The sequence below is a fragment of the Dermacentor variabilis genome, chromosome 6, assembly GCF_050947875.1.
Source record: "Dermacentor variabilis isolate Ectoservices chromosome 6, ASM5094787v1, whole genome shotgun sequence".
Lineage (NCBI taxonomy): Eukaryota > Metazoa > Arthropoda > Arachnida > Ixodida > Ixodidae > Dermacentor > Dermacentor variabilis.
Genome location: NC_134573.1, coordinates 153,680,963 through 153,699,352, shown reverse-complemented (window position 1 = coordinate 153,699,352; position 18,390 = coordinate 153,680,963). Strand labels below are relative to the sequence as shown.

At 47.1% G+C, this 18,390-nt stretch overlaps 1 protein-coding gene across 2 annotated transcripts in view; it reads right to left on the bottom strand.

Annotated features, from left to right (window-relative positions):
- Window positions 1-908: 908 nt before the first annotated feature.
- LOC142585521 (glutamate receptor ionotropic, kainate glr-3-like) overlaps window positions 909-18,390 on the bottom strand; it is a 35,402-nt gene continuing 17,920 nt past the window's right edge. For both annotated transcript variants that reach the window (XM_075696324.1, XM_075696325.1), the window contains exons 2-8: window positions 17,490-17,590; window positions 15,882-15,972; window positions 8,685-8,846; window positions 7,409-7,571; window positions 6,133-6,350; window positions 5,471-5,757; window positions 909-1,336 (exon numbers count right to left, since the gene is read on the bottom strand). In XM_075696324.1, coding sequence (XP_075552439.1) covers window positions 1,045-1,336; window positions 5,471-5,757; window positions 6,133-6,350; window positions 7,409-7,571; window positions 8,685-8,846; window positions 15,882-15,972; window positions 17,490-17,590 — 1,314 coding nt within the window. In that variant the 3' untranslated portion in view covers window positions 909-1,044. The remainder of the gene's footprint in view (window positions 1,337-5,470; window positions 5,758-6,132; window positions 6,351-7,408; window positions 7,572-8,684; window positions 8,847-15,881; window positions 15,973-17,489; window positions 17,591-18,390) is intronic.

Sequence of the window (18,390 nt, the reverse complement as noted above, 5' to 3'; positions counted from 1 at the left end):
AATAGGAGCTTTTCGGTGATTAACAAGGCTTACCCCTTTCCAAACCCTCCTCGTGGCCGCGTGCCATCTCAGTCAAGCAGCAACTACTACTCTGAAGTGTGCGTGAAATGCTTGTGAAAACTAGAAGACTGCTTTTCTTTCATTGTATACCTCAGAGTATGAGAAATGTGATTTTTCTACAGTGCCGCGTTTACTTGGGAACAACTAAATTGCCGGAACGTTTCGCTTCACTCACTTGTTATCACGCTTAATTCATTAAATTTCACGTTGTGGAGAAGCTGGTGGCATACTGCGCACAGTAAAAACGTTTGCACATTTAAGGGTGCTGGTATTTTCCGTGGCCAGAAACTTTCCCCTGAAGGGCAAGTTCGAATCGTTGATGAGGACACGTGAAACCTTATTTTAGGGCGACTTTTTTGCGGCAGAAAACCATGATGATAGCTGCGGCATAAACGACACGATAACTGCAATTAAGGACTAAACTTCAATAGCTATCCCTGTCGCGCTAAGGTACCCATATTTCAGAGCGCACCTGGTAGTCAGAATTGACACACATTTTTCAACTACGGCTTATCTCGTCGCAGACGTACTCTGAGCTCGCTGTCGTGCACAGTACACAATTTGTTTACAGTGTTAAGGGTAACGTGCAAAGAATGTTTTTATGTGCATCGAAGAAGCGTCCACGTAGCTGCACTCTTCTGGTTAGTGTTTTATGGATACCGCTTTTTGACACGCACGACTTTTATGTCGATGATATCCCCGCAGTGACGAGACGAAGCGATGGTGGGCATGCGCACAAAATAGCACGTGTACCGGTTGGTGCCCTTTTAATAAACAGTTGATATCAGCACCCGTCATTTGTGTTTTTTGTTTGTGTCTGTTCGCCACAGCACGCTAAGTTACCATAATCAGAGGGTTCAAAAAGCTTTACTGTGTAATATCTGTCGCAGACATTTCCAAGCCACAATAAATAAATAAACAAATAAATAAATAAATAAATACTACAGGGGCTTTGCGCTAAACGTTCCTGTCATGCACCTAGCCCTAAGTGCGCCTGCTGTAAGCGCCGACTGTTTCCGATCTTCGGAGTGGCCCAACAATTCTCCGCAAAGAGTGATCGATGGCAGCAGTACGAGAGCAAGGAGTGGCACAAGGCGACTCGCAAAGGAAAACGGCCGTGGCGATGCCCAGCATGGCGAGCCAGAAGAGTAGCAGGTCCTGGAAGTCCGAGAACGTCAGGCGGCCGTCGCTGATGACCTGGCCACAGCCTTCCCAGTTGCCCGAAGACTCCTGCCACCACTTGGCCACCAGGCCGGACTCGCGAAGCCACAGTATCCTGCGACGTTTTTCTTTTCTTTTTAATATTTTCTGTACAGCATTTTAGGCAGCTGGGCTGTCCAAATTAAGTGCGAAAGGTTACGTAACATACATAAGAAACCTTCAAAGATAGAAGCGTTAGAAGGCCTATTAACAGTTGCCGACAGGCGACTGCACAGTGTTCAGCAGCAATAAGAAGATGATATTCGTACAACCTTTCGCTAGTAGTGAACGGGAACTTGTACAACTTTTCTGACAGCTTCGGTATGAAGACCATTCCGACAGTCGAAACAAGTATTGACAGGCTGCAAACTTATGTCGCTGTATATAGCAGAGCAGGTAAAAAAAAAGTGTTTAACCGTTATCTCCTTTATAGAAGGTGGAGCGCTTCAACTAAGAGCTTCCTTAGTGCATCAGAAACCAGCGGCGTATACCTATAGGCCGCGAGTCATAGAATGCGCGCCACCCTTGAAACATAGCCAGTGGGATGCAATCCAGGACAATGAGAGAAGTGTCAAATATTTAAAGGGCATTAAAAACAATGCGCGCGTGTAATTGATTCTTCAAACTCTGAGTGAGAGAAATCAAGTTTATTTTACAAACGGCGGACGAGCCAGATGACAACGAAGGATAAGCGACTACATCCTAAAGACGGAAAATGTCGTCAATACATCAGTCGCGATCCTAAAGAGAAGCCAGATGCGGTCTAGCCACGAAAGGGCTCAATATAGCAGTGATGAATTACACGCCCAGGAGGGCAACAAAAACTAATGTCTTGGGGCAACATTTTGTAAAAGCGTTTTTCTTAATGCATTCCCGACACTTGGCATCTCTGATGCACAAAATTCGCGCGCGCTCCTTATCGCGCATGTGGGATGTAGTACCCAGTTCAATCTAGCAATCGCGTGGAACAGCGCACATCGACGCACGATATCTCATGATACAAGCTGCCCGCGCATTTTTCGTATGTTTCGGCCAACGGGGCCCGAGCACTAAATGTCACTGAAGACAGGTTGAAGTTGTCCTCTTTCGGCATCTCCCGCACCCGCTTTCATTTAGCAATGGGAAGCAGAACGGCATATACGCTAAGATGTCACAGAAGCATTGGCTTTGAATAAGGATAAGAAGAAAAAGAAAGATAAGTGTAAGCGGGAGGGATATCTTAAAGCAAACAAGCTGGGAAAGCAACACGTACAACTGACGCAAGAGACCCGTTCGCAAGTGAGGCGCCAAACTCGGACACAAATGGTAAAGCAGCAAGAACAGCCAAAACACTGGAGAAGCTGCCGGCGGACGTTTGATCTAAATTTTCCGAAAAGCGCTACAAATATATGGCAGGCAAGGCTCGTGAGCCGCTTCATCACAGTTCATCTACCGGGTGTCCCAGCTAACTTGAACCAAGGGTTTAAAAATGAAATATTGGGGTCAGGAGAGTGAAACTACCTGCATATTGGTGACAGGCATTTGGCGCACCACAGGAAATTTTTTGTATTGCAATTACTTAACTAGTAATTAAAATAATTTTTTTAAAATTTTTAATATTGACTTTAGACACTAAGTGTGATTCGCAAAGTTGGAGAGCACTTTCAGAAACCCCCATTCCATTATTCGCCATAAAGAAAACCTTACGTGTACCTCTTTTTTCGAGCTCGAAAGAAAGCCCGCGAAATACAAAAAAAACCACGTGACGAGCGCATTCGCGCGCCGCGATCGTGCTGCTCTCAACCGTGCTTTCAGTGAACGAAATCAGCTCCGGTATTCATTCGGCGGCCCCGTTTCAGAGGCAGGCCGATATCTTGGTGGTGGTTTCTTCGGCCGTGTCAGCCAGTTCGCGCGTGACGGTGTAAATTGCAGCGAGTGCGCTGCGCTTTGCAGTCGCGATAAAGACTGCCAAGCTCGAAGTTTTCAAATGAGAGGAGTTTTATTTGCCAGTTGCAAAGAAAATAAAAGTGGCGGTTTATGGCTTGGCTGTGCGGCGATGACAGCCGTGGCATGCGGTTGTCCTGACTCCATTTCATTTCGGTTTCTTACCAATTATAAAAAGTGCTCGAATAGGTCACCTTGTGCGACGATACAGCTATGGCATCTTGTAACCAAATCAGCCGTTGCATTTCGTATGACAGCCTCAGGCATGTTTAAACAGACTTCCGTTATTTTGTCTTTAAGGTCTTGCGGTGTGGAAGTTGGTGTGCTGTACACCTTGTCCTTGATATGACCCCACAAAAAGTAGTCCAGAGGTGTCATATCAGGAGACCTGGCTGGCCAGTTCACGGGACCTAGTCGTCCTATCCATTTCTGCGGGAACGCTGCGTCGAGCCAGGTCCGAGCCTTGGCGCTGCTGTGCGCGGGGGCGCCATCGTGTTGAAACCACACATTTGTGGCCCTGGCGAGCGGTAGATCCGAAAGGAAGTCGTCAACGGGTCCTCTGAGGATATCATTGGTGTAGCGATCTGCTGTCAGCGTCTGGTCGAAAAACACAGGCCCGATCAAACTACCGTCGAAAAGTCCACACCAAACACTAAATGACCACTGGTACTGGTGCTGCGTCTGTAAAACCCAGTAGGGATTTGAATCGCTCCAGTAATGAGCATTGTGCAGGTTCACCTGTGAATTGCGCGAAAAACTAGCTTCGTCACTCCATATCACTTTGTTCAAAAAATCCGGGTCGTCCTGCATCTTTATCAGAATCCAATTAGCAAAATCGGTCCTGTTTTGGAAGTCCCGTGGCAACAGATTTTGATGAAGCTGTACGTGGTACGGATGCAGGCGGTGTTTGCGCAGTATTCGCCAAACTGATGACCTGGAGACTCCGGTATCCTCGCTCACGCTGCGCACGCTTGCTTGGGGTTCCAGAGCGAACAGCGATAAAATATGCGTCTCGAAGTCCTCGTCAAAAACAGGTGCTCTGTGTCGTGTGGACGTAAAACTGCCCATCCGTCGCAGCGTCTCGAAGGCACGCAGGATCGTTACTGAACTTGGCCGCCTGCCTGGGTGCCATTGTTGCATAAGGTCTGCAGCGCGCCTTCTGTTCCCATGACATGCACCTAGAGCCAGAACCATGTCTGCTTTCTCTTCATTTGTAAACGGCATGTCTGCAGTGCTAGTAATCACTACACCAAAGATTCAGTCTCGCATGAGAGTGGCATAAGAAGAGCACACGACAAACTGTGCTTCACCGCTGCTTCCAGCTTTCAAAATCCTCATTAGGAAACTGCAACACACAGCCGCCAACACCTCGCGGCGAAACATTATTCCCTGTATTTCTCTTTTGCTTCTGAGTGACAAAGCAGACTCGCCATCTCAGTATCTTATCAGATTGGGACTAAGTCGTCGTCGCCGGGTGCCAACTAGCTGACGCGGACGAAAAACCCCCGCCAAGATATCGGCCTGCCGCTGCAACGGGGCCGTCGAATAAAGGCCGGAGCTGATTTCGTTCACTGAAAGCACGGTTGAGAGCAGCACGATCGCGACGCGCAAATGTGCTCGTCACGTGATTTTTTTTGTATTTCGCGGGCTTTCTTTCGAGCTCGGAAAAAGAGGTACACGTAAGGTTTTCTTTATGGCGAATAATGGAATGCGGGTTTCTGAAAGTGCTCTCCAACTTTGCGAATCACATTTAGTGTCTAAAGTCAATATTAAAAAATTTAAAAAAATTATCTTAATTACTAGTTAAGTAATTGCGATACAAAAAATTTCCCGTGGTGCGCCAAATGCCTATCACCAATATGCAGTTAGTTTCACTCTCCTGACTCCAATATTTCATTTTTAAACCCTTGGTTCAAGTTAGCTGGGACACCCGGTATAATCAGCGTTCGGTTTTGCGAAGTTGAAAAGTCACAAAGATGATGACGGTGTGAAACGTTTCCGACAGCGCCGGTTAGGCATTGAAGTTCAGCATAGTAAAACACATTTATCAGCCCCACATCATGAAAAACTAATTGCAAATGAAAAAGGGGACAGCCAAAAACGCAGCCTGGAGATCTGCTTGATGCACATGAATACCGGTAACATGGCAAAGGGCGTACGTACGCTACTGTCGTACGCCCTTTCCTATATTGCCGTGTAAGCTAACTAAGTTCTACTTCCTCACAACCTGTTGGCAGATCGCGTGTGTTCACTATCGTGCACTATAGTACTTCGTGGAAGCGCTGACCTGTTATTTATGGCTTGCCTCCGCGCCGGAGACAGCCTTTTGTTGAGGTAGAAGACCGAGTTGAACTTGAACATGGGCTCCCGAGCCAGGTAGAACTCCCCGCGCTCGAAGCTGGCGCAGGCCGCCGTGGCCCTGGCGGCGACGCTGGCACGACTCAGGATGAGCACCGCCTTGCCTGCCACCACTTCGAGCAAAGTTTGGTCCGAGAGTACCACCGAAGTGGGCAGGTCCGTCTTGTGCGTCTGCATCATACGCCACACCGTCTGGTAGTCGGGGTCCTTCGAATCCTGCGCGAAAGACACCAGAAAGCGTAAATAAAGGGGAACGAAGCCGACGGCGCTTTACTGACGAGGGTACAGGCTTGTGCTTATCTTTCAGTTTGAGCGTAAGCGCGCGTGTGCGTGCGTGCGTGTGTGCGTCTACACACACGCACACCTCCAGGAGTAGCAGAAGGCATCTGATTCGTAGTAGGGCTATCTCAACATTTGTGATTTGTAGCAAAGAGAGCGACTTCTGAAAGATATTATTGAATTACATGTGTGTCCGCACTCACCCTTCTTCTGGAAAAAACATCTATACAGCATTAAAGAACGACTATGTTACCTTGCAAAGTGGCAAGCTTTTTATATTATATTTATTTGACTAGCATGTTTGATACTCACACGCACGGAGGACACCCCCGCGCTGCCGGCGACGGTGTAAGGCTTCATAGCTGGCCTAGACGCCAGGTGGCGCATGCTGTCGATTCGGTCAGCCTCCTCCCGGACCATCATCATGGCCTTCATCTGGCCGGCCACCACAGTGGTCACCACGATCACCAGGAGCCAGAAGCTGCCCACCACCACGCGAGCCGAGAGCCTCTTGGGCGTATACTTGGAGGCTACACGCGATCATAAAGTGTGCACACAATCGAATGTTGATCGAGTTGATTGCTAGACTTACGAAAAACATTACAGTACGCTCTAAACGAAAACGTTTAGACCCTTTGCGGAGTATCTTGTGTGGCCAAAGAAAAATCAGCTGCCTCGCGTTTTTATTTTTTTTACTTGAAAACTCTGCGCTTGCTACTTTCCTGTCGAAAATGCTATGTCACGCTGATAACGCGCATGCCGTTCGTGACCCGGAAGTACCGGGCGAGAAAGAAAGATGGCGGCTCTTGTTTCAGGGCAAGATCGTTTGCACCCAAATGGCGCAAACATTTCTTTTAGAGTGTAGTGTCTCGCGGAGCTCTAGGACCCATCTAGAGAGTTAAAAGGGGGGACCGCACTTACTGCTGTAGAAACACGAAAAATAACCGATCGTCACCTGTCCAAGGGATGAGATGTCTGGGGGATATTGCCTGACGACCTGCCCTAATGAGGATGAGACTGGGGGATGAGACTGCGGGATATTGCCTGACGACCTGCCGTTATGGACAGGCAGATGAACGTACGGGGGAGTCCTCTAATACGCCGTCGTATTAGAGAGGGCCCCCAAGTGAACGTGACTACCTGTAGTTCCCCCAAACGTGCGCCTATACCTAGATACATTGGCCGTTTCTGCACCACCAAAATGCGACGCCACCTAAATGCAGCCGCCGCGGCCGGGAGTCGAACCTGCGGCGTGTTCAGCAACAGAACGCCATCGCCACCTAGCCACCGCGACGGATATCGCTGCCTTGGCAACAGGCACGTGTACAGAAACGGGCTTTCGGGGTGCTTTAGGTCCGGAAATTCTTCGCATCCGTTCTCAGCGTTGCGTTACCGGTCGCTATAAGGCCGTCGTCGAGCGCGGCGTCTCAGCGAGCAATGTCGTGTAATTATGATGGATGTTCCGACCAAAGCCCGTTGTGTCGCAATTCATTCTTTCCCGCCCTCTCCGCAGGCCGTATAATGCGCTCGGTGTGGCTTTCTCTCAAGGACGACTTCGCGGCATCGGAAGATGCTTCGGTCGTCTTACCTTCGAGGCAGCTGTTTTCGACGAAAGACCAGAAGTGACTCCTGAAAGCTTGCATAAACGTGGAGAGGCGTGGTGACGCACCTCCCACGCTCCAGTGGACCCAGTCGCTGAATGACCACAGAAGCGCCGAAACCACCATGCTGCAGGCGAACAGGAGCCACACCTGGAAACGCGTGTGCCGTCGAATAAGTCCTTCATTCGGATATGCGCACAGCATGCCAACTGCTGCATGCTACTCTTGCAACTCTGAGGCAACCGCTCCGAAAATCTTTTATGTATAGATGTCCTGACCTCAACAGCATAGATATCATGACCCCTGGTTGTGTAACGTTTTATTCTAGTTCCATGTCACCCCAAGAAATGCTTGTACTTAAGGGTGTAACGTCGCGAACATTTATATGAGAAATCTGCGTAAAGTGAGAGCACGCGGGCATTTTGATGCAGCTGCCTGATCGTTGGCTCTGGGTCTACTCTCCTTTATTTTCAATACAATGTCCGCGTACAAGGTTCATAAATGTACCAAGATCGTCACGCATTAAGATATTCAGCAGAGGTGTTTTCTTAGCGACACGGTGTCAGCGTTTCTGCGTTCGTCCTGTCACATACGTGAGGCGAATATGGAAAAACACTTAGGCTGGCCTTAGAATCGCATATATAAGTATATGGCAATGCACAGTTGGTGTGACTATGATTTAGCTCGGTGCGGTCACATCCATACATGAGATTTCTCGTGTTCCGTCTTTAGCTGTAATTAAGTGTGACAGAACATGTGCTTTGGTAACAACACCAGCTAGGTGCTGCCAAAATGTCAGGCTTCCTATCTATATTTATTCACCGCTCCAGTCAGTACATATGCTAAGTTCAGCTTTGTTGGACACCGCTCCTAGGGATTCCTAAGAAGTTGGTGTCGAGGATATCGTAATATGTTTCATCGTGGACTTGTCCTTGTGCTTTCCAACAAGTTCCCTCTCATGGTCAATTTCTTCCTAATTTGCTCACGTGCTCAAAAACGACACTTTAAATTCAAGCTTTTAATTTTACTCTAATTGCCATGGTGCAAGCATGTGCTCATGCTTACCGACATGCTCTCGCGTACTTGTTTACACACGCACATCTACGACATTACCAATCAGCGAATCAGTCAATGTGTCTGCATAAACACAGAAGGGAATGACAACAAGGTGCCACTCTTTTGGTTGCAGCGCAACAAAAAAAACTTAGGCGCACGATATGAGGACACAAAACAGCCGCTCAACTGGCACACTTTCGAACGCACCTCCCACGTGAGCACCTGGATGATTCCGAATATGTTGCTCTGGTGCTTGGAAAGGCGACCGGCGAGAATCATGAGCTCGATGGGCAGGATGGTCTCTGATTCGACGGCCACATCTCGCTTCTCACTCGTCGGGTTGATCACTGACGCGGCTAGGTCCGCCTCCTGCGGCGTCACAAGAAAGAGCGGCGGGAACGCAAGTACCAACATGGCTGCCCACTTAGGCACCTTCTAATTGCAAAACTATCTACTGAGGTCCAAAGGTTATAATTAGGGATAAGGTGCCTCAGAAATGCTGGCCAACGTTTCGATAGGAGGACCTATCTTCGTCAAAGGCGGCCTCGTCATCCTAGGCAGGTTAGCTTCAACGGGTCAGTAGAGTGACGTCACATGCGGTTGTTGACGATGGCGGCTGGCTGTAAAGGGAGAGACTGCAAAGAAAATGAGCGCTGTCACCTGATGTCTCTAAACGTGGTTTCTAAGACGAGGGGACAAGAGCGGGAAGGCGGGGAGAAAAAGAAAGAGTAGGAGAAAGAGCAGGAGCGAGAGGTTAGGGAGCCTTCAGGGGTGTCGTTGGCGGCATGCTTTTGTGACTGTAGACGAGCCGGTCAGCCGATCAGTGCACCAGTAACAAAAAAGACACGAGTTAAAGAATGACTTGAGTAGCGTATCAGCAATGCGTCGGGTAATCTTGGAAGAGTTAAAATGGCTACAAAGTGTGCAGGGAGCAATGGATGGGGTAGCTGGAAGGCAGCGGCTTGGTCTTTCAAAGGACGTTAGCCTCAGTAGCTCAATGTAGGCGTGGTCAAGGCGGTATACAGAAGTGGCGACACCCTGTATGGTTGAGGCGCCGAAAAAGGTATCCTGACGTCTGTGACTCCGGAATGTGTTGCTGAGGGTGTTTCAAGAAATATAAAAATAAAAAAAGACAAAAAGGAAGGGAGGGGGTACCAACACCGGAATAACAATAGGAGGGTGACATGAAAAAAAGTTGGAGGAGGTAGGTGTATAAAATGTCGTACACTTGATATGTGCGTAAAAACGTGGAACAGTATATTAAATTGAGTGGTAGAGGAGAGGAAGGAAAAATTCGAAATGAAGGAATAGGGGAGGGTAAGAATTAAGGTTAGCTGGTGGCATAATGTATTTTGTGGCTTGGTTGATGTTATGAGAATTTCAGGTTTAAGTTACAGCGGTTAGAAATTGTTGTGTTCATATAGGAGGTTGTGGCCAATCCTGCTCTGGTGAGGGAGTGCGTTACCGGTTCTGGTCACCGGGATCAGGACACACTCCAGACCTGTTTATGCAATTTAATCAACACGCGGATTTCTTTTTTTTTTTTAATCCGGTGGAAAACTGCGCGGCTCCGGGATTCGAACTACGGACCTCTTGCACGTGAGGCGGGTGTTCTACCGCTACGCCACCGCTGCTCCTTGGATAATGGAAGAAAGAATAGTCTAGAGGAATTCGAAATCCCACAGGTAACGCCGGAAGAAGTAAAGAAAGCCTTACGAGCTATGCAAAGGGGGAAGGCAGCTGGGGAGGATCAGGTAACAGCAGATTTGCTGAAGGATGGTGATCAGATTGTTCTAGAAAAACTGGCCACCCTGTATACGCAATGCCTCATGACTTCGAGCGTACCGGAATCTTGGAAAAACGCTAACATAATTCTAATCCATAAGAAAGGGGACGCCAAAGACTTGAAAAATTATAGACCGATCAGCTTACTGTCCGTTGCCTACAAAGTATTTACTAAGGTAATTGCAAATAGAATCAGGAACACCTTAGACTTCCGTCAACCAAAGGACCAGGCAGGATTCCGTAAAGGCTACTCAACAATAGACCATATTCACACTATCAATCAGGTGATAGAAAAATGTGCGGAATATAACCAACCTTTATATATAGCTTTCATTGATTACGAGAAAGCGTTTGATTCAGCCGAAACATCAGCAGTCATGGAGGCACTGCGGAATCAGGGTGTAGACGAGCCGTATGTAATAATACTGGAAGATATCTATAGCGGCTCCACAGCCACCGTAGTCCTCCATAAAGAAAGCAACAAAATCCCAATAAAGAAAGGCGTCAGGCAGGGGGATACGATCTCTCCAATGCTATTCACAGCGTGTTTACAAGAGGTATTCAGAGACCTGGATTGGGAAGAATTGGGGATAAGAGTTAATGGAGAATACCTTAGTAGCTTGCGATTCGCTGATGATATTGCCTTGCTTAGTAACTCAAGGGACCAGCTGCAATGCATGCTTACTGACCTGGAGGGGCAAAGCGGAAGGGTGGGTCTAAAAATGAATCTGCAGAAAACTAAAGTAATGTTTAACAGTCTCGGAAGAGAACAGCAGTTTACGATAGGTAGTGAGGCACTAGAAGTGGTAAGGGAATACATCTACTTAGGACAGGTAGTGACTGCGGATCCGGATCATGAGACTGAAATAATCAGAAGAATTAGAATGGGCTGGGGCGCGTTTGGCAGGCATTCTCAGATCATGAACAGCAGGTTGCCATTATCCCTTAAGAGAAAAATTTATAACAGCTGTGTCTTACCAGTACTCACGTACGGGGCAGAAACCTGGAGGCTTACGAAAAGGGTTCTACTTAAATTGAGGACGACGCAACGAGCTATGGAAAGAAGAATGATAGGTGTAACGTTAAGGGATAAGAAAAGAGCTGATTGGGTGAGGGAACAAACGCGAGTTAATGATATCTTAGTTGAAATCAAGAAAAAGAAATGGGCATGGGCAGGACACGTAATGAGGAGAGAAGATAACCGATGGTCATTAAGAGTTACGGAATGGATGCCAAGGGAAGGGAAGCGTAGCAGAGGGCGGCAGAAAGTTAGGTGGGCGGATGAGATTAAGAAGTTTGCAGGGACAACATGGCCACAAGTAGTACATGACCAGGGTAGTTGGAGAAGTATGGGAGAGGCCTTTGCCCTGCAGTGGGCGTAACCAGGCTGATGATGATGATGATGATGATGATGATGATGATGATGATGATGATGATGATGATGATGATGATGATGATGATGATGATGATGATGGTTAGCGATTCGAAGTTGCCACGTGCCAAATTATTTCCCTTCCGGTGTAGGCATTTAAACTTGTGTATGAGATATATGATTCCGTATACTTCCTCTCACGAGGTGAACGGAAATTTGTTTGTGGTATATAGAGCCTTGCTATGTGACCATGTTCATTCAAATGGCTGGATACTGATTTAGGCAAATTGTGTTTTGTATCTGCGCGACGACCGTTGAGTCTTGTATGAATTTGTTGTCCAGCCTCATCTATGTATTGTTTTCTACAAGCGGCACATTCTAGACAGTAGATTACGTTGCTTGATGTACAAGTGAAACTCGAAGTTACCTTATGGGAGTAATTCGACGCTGAACTTTTTACTGTAGTAGTAGATTGAATATGTTTGCACGTAGAGCACCTTGGGCGGCCACGGGGACCGAATGCTAACTTCGTCTTTGTCCTCAGTTTGGCATGCACAAGAATATCCTTAAAACGGATGTTGCGTCTGTAGGTTGCTCTGGGCGGGTCGGGAAAGATCTTACTAAGTTTCTGGTTGCTGGTGAGAATTGGGCAGTATTTACTGAGGATGTTTTTCACGTTTGGAAGTGCGTTTGAGAATTTAGAAGTAAGAAGAGGCGTTGTTGTTCTTGTGATCCTAGGGTGGGGCTTGACGACCTCAGCTCGATAAAGTTTAGTTGCATTGGTGTAGGCTTTTTGAAGGGCACTGTTTGGAAGGTTGCTGTTCGATAGGGTTTCTTTAAAGTGCTCGAGTCTACCTATGTAGTCTTGGTTTTCAACGCAAATGCGGCGTAGTCGTGTGGCTTGGCCTTTAAAGATGCCTTGTTTGCAATGTCTGGGATGGTGGCTTGTACATTCTAGGTACTGTTGCTTGTCACATAGTTTCCTACACAGCGTTGTTTTTAGCGTCCCATTGTCAATTTACATATATATATATATATATATACTGTGGTGTCCAGAAATATTATGCGCTCCGTTAAAGATTCTGATGTGAATTTTGTTGTTGAGTGAAAAGAATTTCGAAATGCTAGAAATTTATCTATACTCTCCTGACCATGTCCCCATATTATGAATATGTCGTCTATGTATCGTAGGTATGTGTGGAGATTGTCTGTGCAGCGGGATAGGAAATCTGTTTCTAGCGTCTCCATAAATATGCCTGCGTAAGTTGGTGCAAAAGGCGCACCCGTACTTGTCCCATGTATATGTAGGTAGTGATTCTCCTAAAATTTGAAGTAGTTATGTGTTAGAACTAATTAAAGAAGAGACAAGCAGTCTTCAGTGGAGTGTTGTGCATTGTGCTTAGACAGCGTTTCCCTTATCGAAGGTAAATAATCGGGGATTGGAATGCTGGTGTACAGGGCCGTGACGTCTAGTGTTGCGAGAATCATGTTTAGGGGTAGTGTGCCTTTAGTATTACAAATGACAGAAGTGTTTTGGGAAGGACACCAAGGAAGTAGTTAAGGAACGTGGTGTTGTTAAGGAACGGAGTGTTGTTGTTACTATCGGGCGCCCTGGGATATTAGCGGTGTAGATGTTCAGTGGATGGAATTTTATTAATGTTTGGAGGGATGTAGCAGCTCCCGGCAGTTTTGCTGCTTGCATTTAAAAATTTGTATTCTGACGGTGTTATCAATTCATCCGCCAAAAGTTATTTGAGCCCGTTGTGTTGAGCCAGAAAGGACGGCCAACGTTTCGATAGGAGGACCTATCTGCGTCAAAGGCCGCCTCGTCATCCTCGGCTGGTTAATTTTAACGGGTCAGTAGAGTGACGTCACGTGCGGTTGTTGGTGGCGGCTGGTTGTAAAGAAAGAGACCGCAAAAAAAAAATGAGCGCTGTCGCCTGACGTCTCTAAGCGTGGTTTCTAAAACGAGGGAACAAGAGCGGGAGAGTGGGAAGGCGGGGAGAAAGATAAAGAAAGCATGATGAGAAAAAAAACAATAAAAGAAGAACAAGGGCATAAGAGGATGTTGGGGGAGCGAGAGGTTAGGAAGCCTTCAGGGGTGGCCTTGGCGGCACGCTTTTGTGACTTTAGAAGAGCCGGTCAATACGCGAGTAACAAAAAAGACATGAGTTGAAAGAATGACTTGAGTAGCGTAGCAGCAGTGCGTCGGGTAATGTTGAAGGAGTTAAGATGACGACAAGGAGTCTGGGATCAATGGATGGGGTAGCTAGAAGACAGAAGCTTGGTCTTTAAAGGGACGTTAGCCTCAGTAGCTCAACGTAGGCGTCATCACAGTGCTCACTTTTTTTTTTTTGCAGTCTCTCCCTTTACAGCCAGCCGCCACAGACAAGAACCGCACGCGACCTGGCTCTACTAACCCATTAAAACTAACCTGACGAAAATGACGAGGCTGGTAATATTGGCCAGCCTTTCTGCGGCACTTTATCCCTGTTTATAACATCTATACCACACTGTGCTACTCTATCTGACAGCCCCGTTCTTAATTTCGGATTACTTACTAGCTAGGACGTTAATTACTAAAGCCACTTAGATAAAGTGATGTCAAAGCAGGTTGCGATAACTATGTTGACCGTAGCGACCTTTGCGCAACTGAGCAATGATGGCTGCACTGCCATCACCAACATTAGCTGTAGTGCTTTTTTTTTACTTGCCATATAAAGTTAAATGTAGTGTTTGCACTGGGACGCGAACGCTCTTGTCTGAAGCTTCCTCTGTATCAAAGGTGACTCTGAGATGCGTGATCATATGATCATTTTATTTCCGATAGCAAGTTACATTTAGTGTTCCACACTGGTCCGCATGACCTTGTCTGAAACCTCTTGAGCGAAACATGCCTAATCACCCAAAGAAAGAAAACTCCCCAAGCGGAACAAGATGTTTGATTTGGCACCAAGATATGCTGTTACATTTAGTGTTTCACGCTGATCCGCATGACCCTGTCTGAAACCCTTTGAGCGACATATGACTAATCACCCAAAAAACGAAAACCACCAAGGCGGAACAACATGTTTGATTTGGCACCAAAATATCGGAGGCAGCAGCCGTCATTCACAGAGTGCATGTTACAATGCGCCACAACTACTGCCCCACAATAATGCACCGCCAGGGAAAACACACAGGATTCATCAAAGCGCGTATAAGCACCCTCGTGTTGCTTGCGTAAGTTCGTCGACGCGCACCTGAAGCGGTGGTTGGCGGCCAAGAGCACGAAGACGAGATATTGCGGGATCTGCGAGCGGGCGTGCCAAACTTCATTGTTGCGCCTTCTGACTAAGTAAGCGCATTGTATTACTCAGCACAATGCGTTGGCGGGCTAGTTGGTGCGAAACCATAATTACTTTGTTTAGCGCAAAACAACGGACACAAGAAAGACGACAGGACAAGGCGCTACTCTCAACTGAGTCGTTCATAGACTCACAGACTTCATAGACTCTCAGTTCATAGACTCTCAGTTGAGAGCAGCGCCTTCTCCTGTCGTCTTTCTTGTGCCCGTTGTTTTGCGCTAAACAAAGTAATTATGCATTGTCAACACGAGCACGACAGGACGCGCTTGAGCAGTGCCATGTCTCGACTCAAGGCGCTTGCCTTGTCAGAGGTCGCAAGAATAGACGTTTGACACCTTCTCTCCCCCCCCCCCCCCTAAAAAAAAGAGAAGAAAGCTCGCTCGCAGATTTCGCAAATTTTTTCCCCGATCTGCACGTCAGCGGTATCGTCTGTCAGAGGCCTTAACTTGTGATCCTGAGTCATTTCACATTTCGTAAATTGCAATATGTGTCGTGAAGCAATTAATTAGGACGTTATTTAGCGAGTTTTGTTAATTAGTTGAATATGTGTTACGGTTTCCCGTGCTAGTAACATCCGCCCCTTCGAATAATCCAGCTCAAGGACAAGAATTATGACACCTGGCACAGGCGATATTTAAGAATTCTGGAAAACTTACGGATGCAACAGCCATACTTGACGTATGCCTGCGAATAGTAAACAGTTGAAAAATTTGCGCACAAGTGTGTCCGTTTCATTTATTTTGTCCTTTGTCTGAACAGTATAGCACAGTAAACGCACCGAAACCCCGAGCGGCGATAGATGTTCAAGGCGACATTACGTCAGTCACGAATCAGGGTATGTTTTGCAACTACGCCAAGATGACTAAAAAAAGCACCAAAATGGACAAAACACGTGCTTACGTCTCTCTGAAGCATTCCAAGCACGCCGGTCCAGTTTCCGTCTGCCTGGCGCAGTCCCCAGTAAGAGTCACGTGGGAAAGCGACGGTGTAACTGCGTTCGCAAAGCCGTGGTTACATGTACCGTTCTATAAGTGAGCCCTTCGTTCAGGTATTGGCAACGCTTTGTCATATTGATGCTCACTTCCCAAATCGATGCTGGAGCAGTTTTTGTTGCAAAACATCCTCATTATAGTTTTCCTTTTCTTTATTTTATTTTTTTACTTTAGTCATAGGGACGTTCAGTCCTTGACAACATGACAGAGCAGATGCTGTGGAAAGGTGTGGCCTTGTTTGCGCGAGTTAGTTATTTTGCATCATGCAGTACTTAACCTCATTTTTAGACTCGTCTAATGGCGTTTTTCACTGGTCGATCTGGAGCGGCCGCCGAAATCCTCGAGCGAGCGCTCGGGTTTCACAAATCCGAATCGGCCAGCGGAGCGCAAAAACGCTCCGCGGGAGATCACACAGGAAGTCTGCGTACACGTCGCACAAACCGGTTCCGGAAACCATGATCGACTTCCGCTCTGTACGTTTCCACGGTAACCAAACTCGCCGTCCCCCGTGCGTAATTTGTCCCAGGCAGTCGCAGAGTCCGTCATTTCCATGTCGCGCCCGCAAGGATTGTGCATGGACAAGTTGCATGGAATGCTTCGTACAGCACCTGCGTCACCTCGTAATCGCTGTCGTTCGAGCTCTCATCGCTAAACGCGAGCTCTGCAGCAGCACCGAACGCAGCCATGTTGCGATGCAACACAATGTTGTGCGTACCAACCGGGTACCGATGAAGTACCGATTTCGCTTGAAGACGGAAGTGACGCGAGCTATTTCCGCCCGAATCCGCGCCTCGGCGGCGGAGCAAGTCAGAGCGATCCGGCGCGGTGCGAGTTGATCCGAAACGACCAGTGGAACGCGCGAACCCGCTCCAGATCGACCAGTGAAATTCGGATTTCTTGCCACGGAGCAAGAAATCCTGCTCCGAATCGACCAGTGAAAAACGCCATACGTCTGCCTCTTGTGCGCTTAGGAGCATAGGTATACGCTTACACTTGAAAGTCAGGAATATGAAAGAAAATAAACGCGGAATATATGTGAAAAAGAACAAGAAATGGAAATTTCAAGAAGTGGTTTCCATATTAAACGAGGTGAAATGGCTAGGCAGATCTACGCTGAATCTGTTAGTCCCTAATTGAAACTGCTCGAGTACAGTCAAGCAGTAAACCAATGCTTTGAAATCCGAAAGATGTTTTTAAGTATACTGGCTACGGAGAGCTGAATTCAAAAAAGCGTTTGCTTTTGGAAGCTGCTTGTTTATTGAACGGCACTATAATAATCAACTCGTTGCAGCTCCCCCCTTCACTAACAGTCCTTCCACGCTAGTGGCTTTGAGAACTGCAGCCGAAACTCGCGACTGGGTTCCCTCCGCGAAACAGCATGGTTATTTTGCCTGGTTTATTTGGAAGAGACTATGAGGTTCCAGATTAGATGTGCCAGACCTTCTTATACGATAAGGTTTCACAGACGTTACACATATCATGTCACAATTTAAGTTGTTCCATGCGGTTCACTTACTTTGTCCTCAGAGACGCTGCAATCGCCTTCAGCATTTCGCCACATACGCCACGGACGTCGACATTGAAGCCAGGGGAGTCAATCACGTGGTACGGGGCATACTGCGCATAAAAAGCGAGAAAAAAAAACTTGCTCCTGTATGTAGGTTTTAGGCCATTCCAAGAGCAACAAAAGTCTGAAAGAAAAAGCAACGACCAACCTGCGTTCCATGCATCAAGTCACGTACTTGACAGCTTTGATTTTTATTTTATTTTTCTATTCAGAGGACAGAATATGTAACAGTAACCTTCTGACTTACAGTAAATCAGCACAACAACCCCTTTTCCCAAGAGCGTATAGTTAGTCCTCATAGTGATCAACCGACACCTTGTTTTCTTGTTTTTTAACTGTTTATACGTGCATAAAGTATCCCTGATTTACGGGATTTTAAGAGATTCGGGCTTCGCGAAAAAGTTGAATTAAGCCAAGTTTTAAATTGCAGCCATTAAAACATGACAACACTATGCTAGAATCGTTCGTAAAAGAAAATTCTAGCCAATCCCAATGCTGCACACGTTTTTAATGGAAGCAACCAGCCGATGGCAAAGAGCACTTACGAACAAAAAAGCTTTGCGAATTCGACCCCTGCTTTATCTCAGATCCCGCGTCCCGTAAGCTTTTGACACGGCATGCACATCCTGTTAAAATCCGGACTGTTCCTTTAGTCTCTCGTTTGTCTGCAGTGAATGTCACATGCACGATATGCACCGCTGATAGGAAGCCTACAGGCCTAACCGATGAGCGTGTCGCGCGACACCTTGCGACCATGTAGCTGGGAGATGCGCACTCAGCATAATTGTGTCTTATACTATACGTTTAATCTCGAAGTTTTATCGGTTGCAGGCCGCGACCGGAGAACGTG